At 43.7% G+C, this 18,079-nt stretch overlaps 1 protein-coding gene across 9 annotated transcripts in view; it reads right to left on the bottom strand.

The window, feature by feature from the left end:
• ARMC3 (armadillo repeat containing 3) overlaps nt 1-18,079 on the bottom strand; it is a 143,341-nt gene that overhangs the window by 58,339 nt on the left and 66,923 nt on the right. For all 9 annotated transcript variants that reach the window (XR_009462671.1, XM_014608959.3, XM_019497709.2 and 6 more), the window contains 3 exons: nt 15,672-15,855; nt 2,837-2,989; nt 2,604-2,709 (listed from right to left, as the gene is read on the bottom strand). Coding sequence is in view for 8 of the 9 variants with exons in the window: in XM_014608959.3 (XP_014464445.1) it covers nt 2,604-2,709; nt 2,837-2,989; nt 15,672-15,855 (443 nt within the window). In the remaining variant the exon portion in view is untranslated. The remainder of the gene's footprint in view (nt 1-2,603; nt 2,710-2,836; nt 2,990-15,671; nt 15,856-18,079) is intronic.

Raw genomic sequence — 18,079 nt, 5'->3', positions numbered from 1 at the left:
GGTCTACAGTTGGTCAGACTGGAATAAATTATTTTCAAATTGAAAACCTGGTTTAATGCTTTCTGATGAATATGAATGTAAAACAAATATGGTCCAGATTCTCAGCTAGTGAGCTAGAACTTTGTCAATTTGTGTCAGCTGAGACTTTGTCCTTATATACTCATTTATCAGGCTTTGGCTCATCTCTAAATTATTAATGCCTTTGATTTAGAAATAAAGTTTAGCAAGTCATACACAACATACATCCTCTATGCATATTTAAGGTCAATTATTAGTCCCTCATGTCCAGAGTAGACCTAGATTGTATGGTTTATTTACACTGTGCTTGATGCAGCACTGTGAGAAGGAAAAGAACCGAGTAGATTTAAGCCACTTTCCCCTGATTTTACCTGGCTTGCACCTGATTTGAGCAACCAGAAGGCTGCCTCTGACTCTTAGAGACCACAAATCTGAAAAGACATTCTGGTATCTCCCTGGCACTGGGGACTGAAGGAGGTGGCATAGAACTGCTACATTAGCTCAACATCATCAATGGATTTCACTGCATGGGGTGAATTTTCAACAAGCTGGACTACTCAAAGCAGCTATAGTATGGCTGAAAGTTTGATCCCTAGAGCGTGTGTACATGAAATAAGGGGCGTGTGCGCACAACACTTTAAAGCAGGTTAAATGCTTTTGCACCATTTTAATGGTGTTGGTGTTTACACGGATCAGTGGCATATTGCACATTAATTCCAGTCGCTGTAGCACATCCAGCAGTGTAATGCGCCTTAAATGACTTTAGGGTGCAGCAAACTAAAACACCTGTGAGGAGTTTTAGTTTGCTGCTCTACCACTGTGGATTGAAGCACCGGGCTCCATGCAGCTCAGGGGCTGTGCAGACAGCCTGGCAACAGCCCGGGAAGGCATGATCCACCAAAGGAAAAAGAAAAAAGCGGCAAGCCTGATCTTTTTTTTTCCCCCTGGAGCCTGCTTGCCTGCATGAGCTGCACAGGGACCCGGTCCTTCCCTCTGTGTCTGAGGTGCCCTCTGGGACTGCCCGAGCCAGATGCCTGTGGGTGGGTGCCGCTGGGGGGGGGGCTGCTGCGGAGGGAAGCACCAGATGCCCCCACCGCAGCCCAGGGACCACTCCGCCTGCCAGCAGTTCACCCTCCCCTTCCCACTGCCGGAGAGGCAGGTAAGACACGGGTGTACACAACACAGGGGGTTACTTTGCCCTACATTGAAGCAGTGTTTTTAAAAACCCACCGCTTCAATTTAGGGCCCCTGTTTCTATACACGCCCCTAGATTCTAATACGCTGCTCTTTTATTGTGCATACGTCTCTTACTGACATTGACTGGACACGTGCACACTTAGGAGAACAGAATATCATAATGAAAAGCTACTGTATGAATCTGAGAACAGATTATTGTCCTCTTGTGGCAAATTACAGTTCTGTATGTTAATGGTAAATTACTGCTATTGGCTATTAATGCTGAGTCAATTATTTGTAACAAATAAGTCATTTGGTGAGTTATGCCTGATTTTCACCTCACAGACTATCTGTGAACAGGTCATAATTACCTTGAGTGTAACAATTGTTTGTACGTATCCTAAGAAACTTTTGGGGAGTTTTATTTAGTATATGGCTTGCCATTTGATTAGTGTTATTTACTTGTGACTGTTCATATTATGTCCCACAGTTTTGGTTTTGTTCCTTGAAAGGATTATAAACACTTCCAGAATGCACATTTAAAATTCTTTTTCTCCAAATACACAAGCACACAAACTTAAAATATCATGTTTTACCAGTTCAGAAATATTCAGAGAAATCAAATACAAACTGGCATGAACATAACCAAAGCAAAATTAATTAAAAATTCAAACATGTTTATTGATAAATGTTTGCAATATTGCCCAATTTCACAGTTTAAATGTTCTGAATTCCCTGTCAAAGTACTCTGGAATTACTCTGATTTGTCTGCATATTCATCAACAACTCTGATACCAGAATTTAGCTAATCATGATTAAATTATTTTAGAATCTATGGTGAAATCATCCATCTTTTGTTACTTGAGTACTGCAATTACATTTTTGCTGTCTTTAGAAAAAGGTAACACTAATAACATTTTATATTCTTGGGAAGATATAAGAAAGGAAAAAGGCAGAAGTGATCCTTAGAATGTTTTATGAAAATATTTTCCATCTCAGAAAATGGCTTCCAAAGGTTCTAAAATGTTGCAAGAAACCTCAAGCTTCAAAGAACATCTTACTGATCTTAACTCTTCAAATATATGCAGAGGTTCAAGCCCTTGGATTATTAATCATGTATTCCTTATGTTCCTCACAAACACTACTTACATCTCTGCTGTAATTACATTGACTTCATATCTCTCTCTGCCAAAGCAAAGGATACCAGAGGATTTGTTACAGCTATGGAAAGTAACCTGTTCTGGTTAATTGGTTGAAGAACTCTGGAAAAAGAGCTAAAGCAAAACTGAAGCAATAAATCAATCTTGGGGGTTAGATAGTAGTTGGAGGGGGGGGGGGGTTAATAATCAAAATATTGTTATTTCTCCAGGTAAGCATTTTATACAACATTTGATTCACTGTACACTTACCTTGCATTGCCAGGGTTGGCTGTTGTCAGATTAGCCAGAGCCATGGCTGCAGCTTCTTTTACCTCTTCATTGTCACTGCTTAGCAACTGAACTAACTGGGGAATCCCTTTGAAAAAGATATAATTGTATACATGCAGCTTTAAATTAGCCATGGTAAATTGCAAAATGGCAGTATGCTCCTTATAGAACGGAGCCTACACATTCTAATTCCAGCTCCTCGCCAGTTTACTCACCTTGGATTCCAAATGCATCTTTGCTAGCAAGATTCTCACACATAGCAGAAATAGCTTGGGATACAGCTGTTTTTACTCCATCATTATCAGTTCCCAAAAGGGTTATGAGGCATTTTTCAACTTCTTGTTCATGTAAAATTTTTCTATTTTCAGCTTTACATAAAACAAAAATAATAACAATATTAATATTCATAGAAATGGGACTTCATGTGACAACAAGATAACAATTTGACCTTGTGTTTGCTTCTTGCTCTTGACACAAACATGAGAGTAAGACATGATGTGCAAGTCTTGACATTATGCAGTGGCACTTATAAATTATACACAAAAGAACTGAGCCAAGGATCATTTAAGTCAATGGAAAGTCTATCATTAACTTCAGTGGGCTTTGAATCAGGCCAAAAAGATGTATTTTAACTACTAAATTTAAACACAAATAGCTTAATACAATGAAAAATTTGTTCCCAGAAGTTTATCCGCACTTCACATTTTCTCTATTTACTCAAATATTACTCAGTACAGCATATAGATTTTCCTCAATGAATAATAATAGAAGTCATGCACAGGAGATTTATAAATAAAGAAATAAAAGGTACAATTCTCTTTGTTCTGTGTACCTTGCCAGTAAAAGTTGTGCACGGACTAAACAAAGGTGACTGGTTTAAAAAGTGTATTTTAGATACCGCATGGCAACTCACACATCCTTCTTAAAGCATACCTAGGAAAAACATTTCAAAAGACATCACACCTAGTAACTTAGATCTCAGTTCTTCTACACACTACACTGAATTGTGAGACCTAGGAATTGTGGGACATAGAAAATCATTTCCTATTGTACATGAAGCACCACAGAATCATTCCACAGCATTTAAAAGAGGGCTTATTATTACATTGTTAGATTCATCTACCCCAGTATGGTCTGAAGTTTATAGGGCATAACCAGCTCCCTCCTTCACCCAGCTAGCATGCATGTTACTGCCAACTGCCTAGTGCTGGGTAATCAGAAATTGCACACCAGGGTGGATCCTCCTCAGTTGCTCTGCTTGCAGGAGGACTTCATAGCAAAAGCTCCAAACGGAAGCACATCTGCTGCTCTTCCTCTAATTATGAGGGCCTGCTTAAAGAGGGGCATAACTAAGAAGTCAAGTAGTTGCAATGCAAGTGTGGTTGAAGTGATACAGGTGTAGTAACATTTTCAAAAATACTGAGGTGACCTAGAAGTCAAAGTTTTCAGTGAGACTTCTACAGTTTTTGACAGTATCTCTCAAGTACTTTTCTGGTTCAGAACCAAGGGCAGTACTTGACTGTGAATCTCTGATCTACCAGAAAAAACAGCCAAATACTCTTTATAATAAAACTGAACTTCTGTGATCACTTTGGCTTGGCTACCAAAAATCTCTCATATTGGGCATTAAACCAAGAAACTAGATTCAAGTCAGTTAAAACAGAAATGGTTCAGGGCATACATACGAGAAGGCTGTTTTCCCTTTTCCAGACAGTTTCTAATACACACACACTCAAAATACATAAGTTAAAGCACAAAAATATAAGACACAAAAATAACATATTTAGCAGAAGCAGAAACAAACTTGGCTATTATATTTTTGGTTAGCCACCAACTCTCTGGAGAGGGCATTAATTAGGATTACAGACTGGTTTGACAAGCAATAGACTTTGCCTCTGGCCTGTTGCTTGCCAAACTAGTCCATAATCCCTAATAATGCTCTCTAGGTGGTCTTCTGGCTTCAGTATTTTTTTTATGTAGAAAGTAAGTCACTGGAATACATGTATTTCTTTAAAATAGCAAGCTTTGCCTTGATATTTTCCAAATATCTTGTTATTTTTTTCAAATGTCATTTATGATCTAGGATGTCATTTAGTAATTTAAAACATATTTCCTGCCTTTATGAAGGCAAAATGTGAACAATAATACCATGCAGTATTTCCCTTTAACAAGCAGAAGCAGTCACTTACAGTATGTTACAAAAAATAAGGAACTTTTCAATTATCTAGAACAGCAGATTTTGATGTGAATTCACTGTATATAGTGCATACCTAAAGAAAGGCATTGCCATTAAGTTCCATCTGCCAATTCTATGTAAGAGAGAAATATTTCCTGCTGACCATATTTCTAGTTGCATGAGGTTTTTTCCCTTTTGCTTTTATTACAAAAAAGGAAAATGGACTTTTTATGAGCAATAAAGAAGTATCCTTTCACATGGGAGCACCTATCCTATTCAGATGCCAACATCATTCAGAGCACCTATCCTATTCAGATGCCACACTTCGAACAGGTCAAGAGAACCAAGCGGACCCAGAGGAGGAGGCGTCGAGTGATCGTCATAGGAGACTCCATCCTGAGAAGTACGGAAGGGCCCATTTGTCGCCAGGACCCCTCAACACGAGAGGTATACTGCCTGTCCGAAGCAAAGATTCAGGACGTGACGGGAATAATCCAGGCCAGGATTCAGCCCACCGATTACTACCCCATGGTCCTTGTCCATGTGGGTACTAATGATGCGGCCAGGAGAAGCCCCAATCACCTGATGACGGACTACCATGCTCTGGGCGGCGTGCTGAGGGAGATCAGTGCACAGGTGGTATTCTCTTCTGTCCTACCAGTGAGCGGACATGGAAGACGACACAAGAACTGCATTAGAGAGACCAACTGGCGGCTTCGGCAATGGTGTCTCGCGGCAGGCTTCAGCTTCCTTGACAATGACCCGCACATCACGACGAGGGACATGCTCAGTTGGGATGGGCTTCACCTGTCCCCCAAAGGTAAGCGTGTGTTCTCTTCTAGGTTGGCGGATCTCCTCCGGTGGGCTTTAAACTAGGCTCATCGGGGGAGGGGAAGATGAGGGCGGGGGAAGCTGTGGACCACCAAACCATGTGGCACCCACAAGGACAGCCCAGCCTGAAGAAGGAGAACATCGGGAACCTGCAATCCATGGGGCGGCCAGCAGTACACCACAGGTAAGCAATAAGCAGGTAAGCAATAAGGGGCCCTTTGGGCATCAGAGCCGGGGGGCAACAAAGGAGCCAGTCACAGGGCTCAAGTGCCTATATACTAATGCTAGGAGCATGGGGAGCAAGCAGGATGAACTAGCACTCCTTCTTGCAGAAAACACCTACGACTTAGTAGGGCTAACAGAAACCTGGTGGGATTCTTCCCACGACTGGGCGGTACATATTGAGGGTTATAAACTGTACAGAAAGGACTGGGTGGGGAAGAGAGGGGGAGGGGTGGCGCTCTATGTCAATGAGCAATATACATCAACCCTTATCAAGACGGAATGAAAGGAGGAGAAAGTAGAAGGATTGTGGGTTAGGTTACACAGGGGTCAAGGAGAAAGGGATTTGGTGGTAGGGGTCTGCTACAGACCCCCACACCAAGGGGAAGAACTAGATTTGGGGCTCCTGAGGCAGCTCTCAGAGACCATAAAAACTAAGGAGGCGGTAGTCATGTGGGACCTAAACTACCCAGACATCTGCTGGGAGACGCAGACAGCAAAGTCCCACCGTTCACGCAGGTTCCTATCCTGTGTACAGGACCTCCACCTGATGCAGGAGGTACATGGTCCCATTAGGGGGAATGCCTTACTGGACCTAGTATTGGCAACGGGGGATGACATGGTAGGGGACCTACAGATCGGTGGTCACCTGGGGGACAGTGATCACCAAATAATAGAATTCATCATAAGATGTCGAGTGGGTAAGGTAACTAGTAGGGTGAAAGTGCTAGACTTTAGGAAAGCTGATTTCAATGAACTCAGACGATTAGTCAAGGACGCACTGCAGAGTAGGAGTTTTGAAGACATGGAAGCCCAGGAAGGGTGGCTGTGTCTTAAGGAAATGATCCTTCGGGCACAGAGGGAGACGATCCCGATACGAGGAAAAAGAGGGAAAGGGACCAGAAAGCTTCCCTGGCTGACCAGAGAAATCCAGAGCAGCCTACGGGCTAAAAGGGGAGCATATAAAAAGAGGAAACAGGGAGAGACTACCAAAAAGGAGTATACCTGCTCTGCTCGCACTTGTAGGGAGGCAGTTAGACAGGCCAAAGCTACCATGGAGCTGAGGATGGCATCCCAGGTTAAGGATAACAAGAAATTGTTTTTCAGCTATATAGGGAGTAAATGGAAGGCCCAGGGAGGAATAGAACCCCTACTAAATGGGCAGAAGCAATTGGTGACGGACAGGGGGGACAAGGCTGAACTCCTCAATGAGTTCTTTGCCTCAGTGTTCCTAAGTGAGGGGCAAGACAAGTCTCTCACTGGGATGGTAGAGAGGCAGCAGAAGGGCGCCAGACTACCATGCGTAGACCCTGAGATGGTGCAGAGTCACTTGGAGGAACTGGATGCGTTTAAGTCAGCAGGCCCGGATGAGCTCCATCCAAGGGTACTGAAGGCACTGGCTGACGTCATTGCACAGCCACTGGCGGGAATATTTGAACACTCGTGGTGCACAGGCCAGGTCCCGGAGGACTGGAAAAGGGCCAATGTGGTCCCCATTTTCAAGAGGGGAGGAAGGAGGACCCAGGCAACTATAGGCCAGTCAGTCTCACCTCCATCCTTGGCAAAGTCTTTGAAAAAATTATCAAGGCTGACCTTTGCGAGAGCCCGGCAGGAGAAATTATGCTGAGGGGAAACCAGCACGGGTTCGTAGCAGGTAGATCATGCCTGACTAATCTAGTCTCTTTTTATGACCAGGTTACAAAACGCCTGGACACAGGAGTAGGGGTTGACGTCATATACTTAGACTTCAGGAAGGCCTTCGATACAGTATCCCACACCATACTGGTGAACAAGTTAAGAGGCTGTGACTTGGATGACTACGCAGTCAGGTGGGTGGTGAATTGGCTAGAGGGCCAGAGAGTCATAGTGGGTGGGTCGGTATCGACCTGGAAGGGTGTGGGCAGTGGGGTCCCGCAGGGCTCAGTCCTTGGACCGATACTCTTCAATGTCTTCATCAGCAACTTGGACGAGGGAGTGAAGTGTACTCTGTCCAAGTTTGCGGATGACACAAAACTGGGGAGAAGTGGACACGCCGTTGGGCAGGGAACAACCACAAGCAGACCTGGACAGATTGGACATATGGGCGGAAAACAACAGAATGCAGTTCAACAAGGAGAAATGCAAAGTGCTACACCTAGGAAGGAAAAATGTTCAGCACACCTACTGCCTAGGAAATGACCTGCTTGGTGGAACGGAATTAGAAAGGGATCTTGGAGTCCTAGTGGACTCCAAGATGAACATGAGTCATCAGTGTGACGAAGCCATCAGAAAAGCTAATGGCACTTTATCGTGCATCAGCAGATGCATGACGAACAGAACCAAGGAGGTGATACTTCCCCTCTGTCGGGCGCTGGTCAGACCGCAGTTGGAATACTGCGTGCAATTTTGGGCGCCGCACTTCAAGAGAGATATGGATAACCTGGAGAGGGTCCAGAGAAGGGCCACTCGTATGGTTAAGGGCTTGCAGGCCAAGCCCTATGAGGAGAGACTGGGGCACCTGGACCTCTTCAGCCTCCGCAAGAGAAGGTTGAGAGGTGACCTTGTGGCTGCCTATAAGTTCATCATGGGGGCACAGAAGAAAATTGGTGGGGTTTTATTCACCAAGGCGCCCCCGGGGGTTACAAGAAATAATGGCCACAAGCTAGCAGAGAGCAGATTTAGACTAGACATTAGGAAGAACTTCTTCACAGTTAGAGTGGCCAAGGTCTGGAATGGGCTCCCAAGGGAGGTGGTGCTCTCCCCTACCCTGGGGGTCTTCAAGAGGAGGTTAGATGAGTATCTAGCTGGGGTCATCTAGACCCAGCACTCTTTCCTGCTTATGCAGGGGGTCGGACTCGATGATCTATTGAGGTCCCTTCCAACCCTAGCATCTATGAATCTATGAACCATATTTGCAGGGATGAATCCATTGACCCCTAACTCGTTTAAATATATTGATTTAACACTGCGCAAAGCAATCACACACTAACAGCCAGGAAAGTCCGAAATACAAACATTTCTGTTCAATTTTTGTGTGCTGGGACTTCAGGAACTAATGTATATATTACTCATTATTTTTTCTCTTTTCCTTCATATTCCAAAACTAAAAACAAAGAGCACAATACCCCAGTTCCCCGAACCTTGCATGATCACTTATCTTAAAGCAAAGTGAGGGTAAAAGTGGGCATTAAGAATTACTAAACTACAGGTATAGTATTTAAACCCATTTTTCACTTTTTTACATTCAGGTAAATTACTGCACTGTTTGCTAGATAAGGAATGAATCAGGGCCAAAGCCAATATACGACAGTATATACAAAATAATGCCACTATGAAGGATACATGTTAAATCTAGTTTTGTTGTGGAATAAAGCAATCGTTTAATGGTTCTTGGTACAATAGTTAGAGATAGAAACCTATCAGCTATGCCATATGTAAAAATAATTGTAGTAAAGATGCTGTTAAAATTTACCATAGTATGTGTCCTGCCTACATTGTTTTGACTTGAATGTAACCAGTTGGTGATAGGTCTCCCTTATCACAAAGAAAAGTTAAGTGTCTTTTCAAAGGAAGGAAATGGTTAACAACAACAACAACAAAAATAAACAAACTGCTTGCTTACATCAGAAGCACCAGGAAAAAAAAGTGAGCTGAGAGCCAGCAGCCAACACCACCCTTTTCAGAATCTGAAAGGCCTCCATATTTAACTGCTGTAGTCAAAAAATAGATACACATACCATCAAAGCTGAGTTACAGTATTGCATTTTAGTGCAAGGCAATAATTTTTCTCAGCCCTGCTGAGAATGTTCTCAAAATCCAGCTGTGTTCACTAAACCTGAGAAGGGCAGGCTAGTCTGGGGCTGTAAGAGATTTTAATGAAGTCACGTGTTAACTCAGAGCTTTATCTGCTAACAGATGTAAAAAAACAAAACAAAACAGCACTTTACTGGAAGAGGCAGCACATTAGTTCGACCCAGCTCTGCAGCATCTGTATGGATACAGACATTGGGCAAGCTGGGTCCAGCTAACACAACATTTCTTCTGGGCATGTGCTTCAGTCAGTGCAGGCGCACACTGAGCTTAAAGCGCTGGGTTTTTTTGTCTATGTCTGTAAACAGCCATAATAATGTTCTATGTTGGATCTCTATGTCAATAAATCAAGTACACACATTTTAATTAGAAAAACAATGGAATTTCAATGTAGTTGCATATCAAAACTAGGCACACTAGGGATGCAATGAACTTAACAGTAAAAAAAAAAAAAAGAGCAACTGATAACACCCCAAAAAGCAAATGCAAACAAAAACATTCACTTGAATACTGTAGCAAATACTTCTATTTATTCTATTTTTCCTTGCACTCTTTCTGGTAAACACTGCAGTAAGTACTACCACTTCTGCTGCTGAGAAGCTAATTTTAGACAATAAGCCTGAAAATCTGCAATATATTTAACCACTTTCCTCTCCTGGTGCCATGTTTAGGACCCACTGGCCACGTCTACACAAGATGTTGACAGCACAATAGCCCAAGACTACGGCACAGTAGCATCACATGGCAGAAACTGTGATGTGATGCTATTGCATGGTAGTCTTGGGCTACTGTGCAATCAGTGTCATAAAAAAGCTGTTTGTTGGCGCTACTGCGCAATAACCCTTGTTAATGCACAGTCATTTAGTACTTGTTTATACAAGTACTAAATCAGTCATTTAGTACTTGTTTATAAAAGTACTAAACGACCAAGCAGTAATGACTGGGAATTCAGCATCTCATGTAGATGGGGCCACTGTTAAGTTACTGGACCAGTTTCCTACCATACCACCATAACAAGTTAGCATTTCATTTAACTTATAACAACCCTAAATCCTAATGTTTTGAAGCAAATATTCTTAACTTTCTTCTCTAATCTCTATTATTTTAACTTACTCCATCTATGCCAGCTATGGCAAACTAAAAAAAGAGAACAAGTCTCTATAATGAAACCACATTGATTCTGCCTGTAAAGAAAGGTAACAGGAAGATGCATCATCATTGACACTTATATTCATTCAATAAGATCATGTGTGATACAGTAATAAATTACTGGTAATTCTTCTTACATGTGCCTGAAGAACAGTTTATTCCTACATGCTTATGCCAAGGTAACACAAAATGTTAAGCAAAAGCAAGGTGGATATGTCTTCAATTATAAGAGGGTGTTTCATTTACACTGGGTACATCTACATGAAATGCTTTACAGCCCTGCAGCTTTTTCTCAGCCCTGTGCCCCAATTGGGCAAGTGAGGCACAGGGCTTGGAAAGAGCTGAGGGGGAGGGGCAGGTCCTAGCCCTCTGCCCTAATCTGGCAGTGGGGCAGCAAGCACCTGCTTGGGCGGAAACTAGTGGATTGAGGCAGAGGGCAGGCGGCTGGGACCTGCTTTTCCCCTGCAGCTCTTTCCAAGCCCCCTGTCCCCGATCAGGAAGCTGGAGCCAGGAGCTCCCTGCTGCCAGGGCAAGGGGACATTGTCCGTGCCTGAAATCCACCACTGGAGTCCGCCCCTAGCAGTAGACAGCTCCTGGAGGCAGGGAGCAATCTCCCAGCTCCCTGTGGTCCCTGCCAGCCCCTGGGGTAACACCCAGGGGGAGCCTAGAGCAACCCTGGCTGCCGCAGGGGGCCAGAGCAAATCTGCTCCCAAATGTGCGCGCGTGTAGATGCCAGTAAATACTCAAGTAATTCAAGCGGGGAAGAAGATGGAGGAATTGAAAACATATGTAAAGTGAGGAAAGGACGAGATCTGTATTACAGCAGAGGGAGAAAAATATTTTTTTCTAAACATATATTAATTTAGATAATATATTTGAAAAATGTACATAAATTAAAGTCATAATTCCACTCTGAACAAAAATATTGAGTTCTGTTGTCTTGGTCTATGCCAGCACAATCCCTGGATAGAATTAGGATCATACTATGTACAGTACATTGCTTCTTATAATTTGTTATATAGCACTACCAAGCTTAGATTATAGCTCAAAATGTTACTGTATGGAAGTAACTTCAAAAGTAGACTTATTTAAATAGCATCCACATGGGCAAAAGTGATGAATACATTCTGCATAATTCAGAATTATACAGTGAATTAAAGAAAAAAAACTGTTAAAGTAGGAACCATGAAATGAATAATTATAAAATGATAACAATGAAACTGTTTAATTCTACTGAGTATTTTAATTGCAGGACATTTTAAAGTCTAATTTTTCCTTACTATAGGAACTGCTCTAGTAACTTGCCTGGCATTTCGATGAAGTACTGTAGACTGAGGCCTGGTGGCAGAGCTGTGCTGCTACCCAGCACATCCACACAGGTGGTGGATAGTGGAATGACCTTCAGGGAAGGTCAGCTGTGAAAAAGCAGGGGTAAATCTGACAAATAAGCAGTCGTGGACCAAACATCAGCAGCAACACCAGGTTGTGGTGGAGAGAACAGATGGCAGTGCTTTCCCTTCTGAAAAGCCACATATATCCTCTGACAGTGCTGTGACATGGTGAATACAGGTTGCCACTACAGGCTCAGACAGAAGTTACATTTGTTGTGTGACTGACCCCTTGAAAGCGTTCTGTCAGAAATGCACAACTGCAGAGCTCTGTCAAAAGTGCACAGCTGCAGAGAGTGTTAAAGTCCCCTATCACATGACAAATTTACCCTCATTATATGAGGGTTCAGATGGAAGTACTGCAAGTGGAATGACTTCATTACCTTCTGTCTGCTTGGGTGACCTTCTGTCTGCATCTGGTGCTCCAATCCACTGCCTTGGGAGGCCTCCAATCCACCTGCCCTCACTCCAGCACAGGCTGGACAAACCCCAGCCTCAGCTCCCCCCCCTCCCCTTTCTCTCCCCCTCCCATTGTGCATACAGCACTGGAGCTGGGAGGGGGGAGATGGGGGTAGGGGAGAGAAGCTGCAGGCATGCAGTTCCTCAGCTGGATCAGCTCCAAAGCAGAGCTTAATCCCCCAACCTCCAGACCCAAGAGCAAACATTTGTTGGGTTGGGAAGGTCAGTCTAACAGTGCTTTCTGTGAAGTGCCATAAGTTAGACCAGGGAGCTGCACATCTGTCAGCATCCTATAATAAGTCTGTCCAGACCCCAGCCCTTGGTCTACAAGTCCTCAACAGCAGAGCAGGCAGAAGATGATGTTAGAATCTCAATGGCTACAAAGGTGGACAAAGGCTGCAGCGGAATGGGAACTCCAATTGTCTTGGCCTCCTTGCCATTGGATCAAGGTCCCATTCTTTCAAGAACCACATGAAACCTGATGTGCAACAACTTGTCCATGATAGAAGAAATGACGCTCAGGCATCTTCCACGAAAATGACTTTAGCACATTTTTCAAGCCCTTCAGCGACCAGCTAGTGACAATGGGAGTAGGACTGTGAAGCCTGGAGCTCCTAGTCATGAACTGGCATGAGGACAGCAGTTACAAGAAGGTCTAGCACTTGGATGAATAGAGTCAACAGGAAGGAGAACACCGACTTCAAGGAGCTGACTTTGCCATTAAGAATGAACTCATAAACCAACTCAATGAGTTCCCTATTGGAATTAATGAGCACCTCATGATTCATTATCTCAAACTGGCTGGGAGCCAATATACCACTGTCATCAGTGCATATGCCCTGACTCTAGACACCAACAATGAAACCAAGGACGAATTCTATGCCAAATCCTATGATTTCAATGTTAAAGTAAGAGCTCAAACCTCTGGAATGGAATGATTGGCAAGGAAAAATTTGGAAAGGTCAATTCCAATCACATCCTCCTCTTGACCAAATGTGCAGAACATGGACTCACTATCACCAACACCCTGTTCTGCCAGAAAAACTGGTACAAGACATCATGGCAACACCCAAAATCTAAGCATTGGCACTTGATTGACTACATCATTGTGCTATGCAAATAGCATAAATACCAGCTTGATATTAGGTAAATAATATGAAAATAAGACTTTTGCCTATTGCTTTTAATACTATGTATTTTCTTGAGTTTTTCACTGCCTTAAGAAACTCCATTTTGTATTGCTCGGTAGCTTAATGTAAGTGGTTGGATGAGAATGTTTGGGAGACCTAAGAGCTGACTGACCACAAGCACAAGGCCTTTTGTGCTTGGCAAAATGATACTAACTCCAAGAAAAGAAATGTAATCTCCAAGAAGCCAAGGTAGAAGTACAAAGTATATGAAGCCATGATATGAAGAACAGATGGTTGGAAGACACAGCAAAGGAGATTCAACATCTTGCTGACATCCATGACATGCATGGTTGCTTTAGTGCTACCAAAACCATCTACAGTCCAAGTACTCGGGGACCAACCCCTTTTGGAACCTAAGGATGGAGAAGACCTGACCAAGAAAGGGGAGCCATCAATGCCAGTCGGAAGGAGCATTTTGAAGACCTTCTCAATCAAGACTCTGTTGTTGATGAGAGTGCTCTCAATTCTACCCTACAACACTCAGTCAGAGACAATCTCAGAATCCCTCTAAGCCTTGACAAGGTGAGGAAAGCCATCAAGCAGATGAAGAATGACAAGGCATTTGGAGCTGATGGAAAATTTCAAGCAGCACAGAGCAGAACTTGCATCACAGCTCTATGCCCTCATTTTAAGGATCCAAAATGATGAGAGATCCTAGATGATCATAGGGACACCATGATCATAACAATCTTCAAGAAGGGAGACAGATCCAACTGGAAATTACAGAGGGATCACCATGCTACCCACCATAGAAAAGATCATTACAAGAACTCTCCTGAACCATGTCCTTCCACTTGCTGAGGAGCTACTCCCAGAATCTCAGTGGGTTTAGGGCATCAAAAGGCACAACTAATATGATCTTCACTGCTTGCCAGCTACAGGAAAAATGCCAGGAACAACATAAACCTCTCAACATGGCCTTCTTTGACCTTATGAAAGCCTTCGACTCTTGTCAACCGAGAAGTACTGTGGAGGATTGTTCTGAAGTAAGGATGCCCACCAAAATTCATCATCATTCTTTTCCTGCTCCATGATGGTATACAAGTGGTGGTTCTGAGTAATGGATCTATCACTAGGCCAACCACATTATCCAGATGTCTGATTCCAGACTCCTGGAGCAAGCTTTATTGTCCCACCTCAGTATACTCAAGAAGAGGGTAGAGAAAGCACTAAATAGATGTGCTGAAGGCCAACTTGAAAAAAATGCAACATCAATATTAACTCATGGGAAACTATCACCCAGGACTGAGCCAAATAGAGGAAGAGCCTGCTACAAGGATCTCAGTACAGTGAAACCTCACAACAACAGAAGATGGAAAAGCAGGAGCAACAGAAACAGCATGACATGGACTGAATCAAGAATCCAGAGCTACCCACCCTATATGGAAACAAGTGACAGAGTTGCAGAAGAACCTGTCAATCTCAGATTTGGCTTATCAGCCAATCATTCTTGACTGTGAGGATTGTCAATAATGATGAAACTGAGAGGAAAATTAGCACAATTATTGCTATTTGGTAAAAAAAAAATCACTACCAATGAGATGTCAGTTATCTAAAATCACAAAGTAGAAATAAAGGTCTACATTTTTGCAGGCTACTTCCCCATGGGGAATAGAGGGTGTAGTTTGCACTAATACATTAAACATGAATCAAGGCAAAATCTTAGAGGTTTACGTACCTGATTGCTTTCTGATTACTAAGATCTGTGTAACTGCAAGTCATTTTGGACATATTTTTCCCAGCACAATCACTACTCTTAAGCAGGCAAGTTATTCTGAGCCTACATGAATATTTATCCCAACAGATTTCTACTAAAAAAATCAATAGAACTTTAAGAATGACATACAATCATAGGCCGCTTTAGAAATTGCTTTGGCTGCATTCTTCTGAATATCAGGTATGGTAGAGGTTTCTGCAAATGAAAGTAGCTTTTTAAGACCCCCTGTCTGCTGAATCAGTTGCATAGTGTCCACATCTTCAAGACAATTTGCCACCACTGCAAGAGCTTCCACATGTAGATCATTAAATTCCTAATAAGAAAAAAAATAGTCTTCTAATAAGGATTAAAACTTATCTAACTGTTCTACCTTCCAGATAATTATCATAATTCACTACTGCATATCATAGTACCAAAAGAATTTTGCTATACGTCTTTTAAAATATTGTTATAATCTTCAAAACGTGTATATGGTTGTAGCCAAATCTACCTATAATTATGAAGAAAACTGAGAAGTTCCCATTGACTTCAATCAATTTTGGCACTTGTAGAAAACCTGCCATCTTAGAATTTCAAAAGTCTTTCCATTTTATTAAGTTTTATGGCATTCACATGAGGCAAGGTTATGCTCAAATTGTTATACTCATTCACAGATGGCTAAAACTGAGGTAGGAGATGATTGAGTGATATAACCCAAATTACACAGAAATAATCCATGTTAGGAAAAGAAACTGGAATCATTGGAATTTAAACTGAATTAGGGAAATGACAGCTTTGGAACTGGGAACCAGCAGTGGGCACAATATAAAATTCAAGACAAAAACGGATCTTTTTGGAAAACTTCACATAGAATTTTATTATATGAATTCTTCTAGTATTTTTAACATTTTAAAAATATATATCTTAAAATTGCCAACGATGTATTTTTAAAACAATGTTACTGAAACTAAAGTGCTGAAACCAGAAATAACAAACTTTTGCAATACCCCCGTTCACCTCCTATATAGCTGTAACAAAAATGCTTTGTCAACTATCACTCTACGTAATCTTATTTTATCTGAAATACTGAAATGCACAAAAGTCAAAAAGCTAAAATACAAAACAAAATCTGGGTGTCTCCCAGCTGATGGTTAATAAAAGAAACCTTTATTAGATTCATCACTCTCATATTGTCATCAGCACCACTGACTAATATTTCAGCTCTCAGCAGCAGTAACAAAAGTTACCTAGGCTTCTGCTACTTCTGGGTCTGACTCTGCTACATAAAAGTTGCCTGTCACCTTACTCCATGAATAGTTCCACTGATTCCATGCACTGCATTCAATATGGCCAAGCAAAAAACAGGTCTCCTTAGTCATATTAGTATTATTCTGGTTACACACAGAGGGAGCGTCCACACAAGCACGCGCATGCCTCTTGCCCTGCCACAAACCCCTTTGAAGCAAGGCAACAGGCACATGCAAGAACAAAAAAACATTCCCCGTGCTGCAAAGTTGCAGTGTGTGGAGAAAATTAGACCCTAGGATATCCAGGGGTCTAAAAAACCCAAAGTTTAAAAAAGCAAAGCAACTGGAGGCTGGGTCCTCCATTGCATCTCTGACAGGGTGTCTCTATTGTTGGCCCCTCGCCCTGGTGAGTAAGGTCTCCGGTGCCAGTGAGTAAGGGGTCGGGGGGGCTAGAGGAGGGGGGAGGGGACCATGGGGGGGATCCCCAACGGCCCTGCCCACTCCCCCAGCCCCCCCCGACCCATGCCGGGGCTGGCCCCTCCCCCTGCTGGGGCTGGCCCCTCCCCCTGCCAGCCCCCCAAGACCCCTGACCACTGCCACGGCTGGCCCCTCCCCCTGCCAGTCCCCCCCCCAAGGCCCCCTCCCCCTGATGAGGCTGGCCACTCCCCCTGCCAGCCCCCCCGAGACCCCCGACCCCTGCCAGGGCTGGCCCCTCCCCCTGCCAGCCCCCGAGACCCCCTGACCCTGCCGCTACTTGCCCCTCCCCCTGCCAGCCCCCCGAGATCCCCTCTTCCTGTTGCAGCTGGCCCTGCCCCCGCCAGCCCCCACCCGAGATGCCCGACCCCTGCCCTGGGCAGCCCCATCCCCCTAAACCCCCCCACCCCTGTCCCCCCCACCCTATAGCTAAAAAACAAACAAACAAAACCCCGGCACTTACCAGCAGTTGGAGCTGCTGTCTGCTGACTGGGGCCCTGCCCGCACAGTGCCAGGCAGGGTGACAGCCCCAGCAGCCCCAGCCACCCCCTGCTATCCTGTGCTGCCCAGGGAGGCTCTTCTGGGAGGCCCTGGAGCCCCCCCCCCTTCTTCTCAGGTAAGCAGAGGCTTTTTTTCCCCATTTTTTTTTGTTTTTTTCTGGGTTTTGTGATAGTACCTGGTGTTGTGGGGTTAGCCATGGGGGACTGAGGGTGCAAGTTGGGGGCTGGGGCTGGGTGGGGCAGCCAATTGGGAGGGCTGCAGCAACTGGTGCGGGATAGGGCCAGGGGGGAAGCAGTTGGGGGGGCATGTGGGCCTTGAAGGGGGGTGGTAGCCCCT

Source organism: Alligator mississippiensis, chromosome 5, assembly GCF_030867095.1.
Source record: "Alligator mississippiensis isolate rAllMis1 chromosome 5, rAllMis1, whole genome shotgun sequence".
Taxonomy (NCBI): Eukaryota; Metazoa; Chordata; order Crocodylia; family Alligatoridae; genus Alligator; species Alligator mississippiensis.
This window is presented reverse-complemented; position numbering and strand designations above follow the sequence as displayed.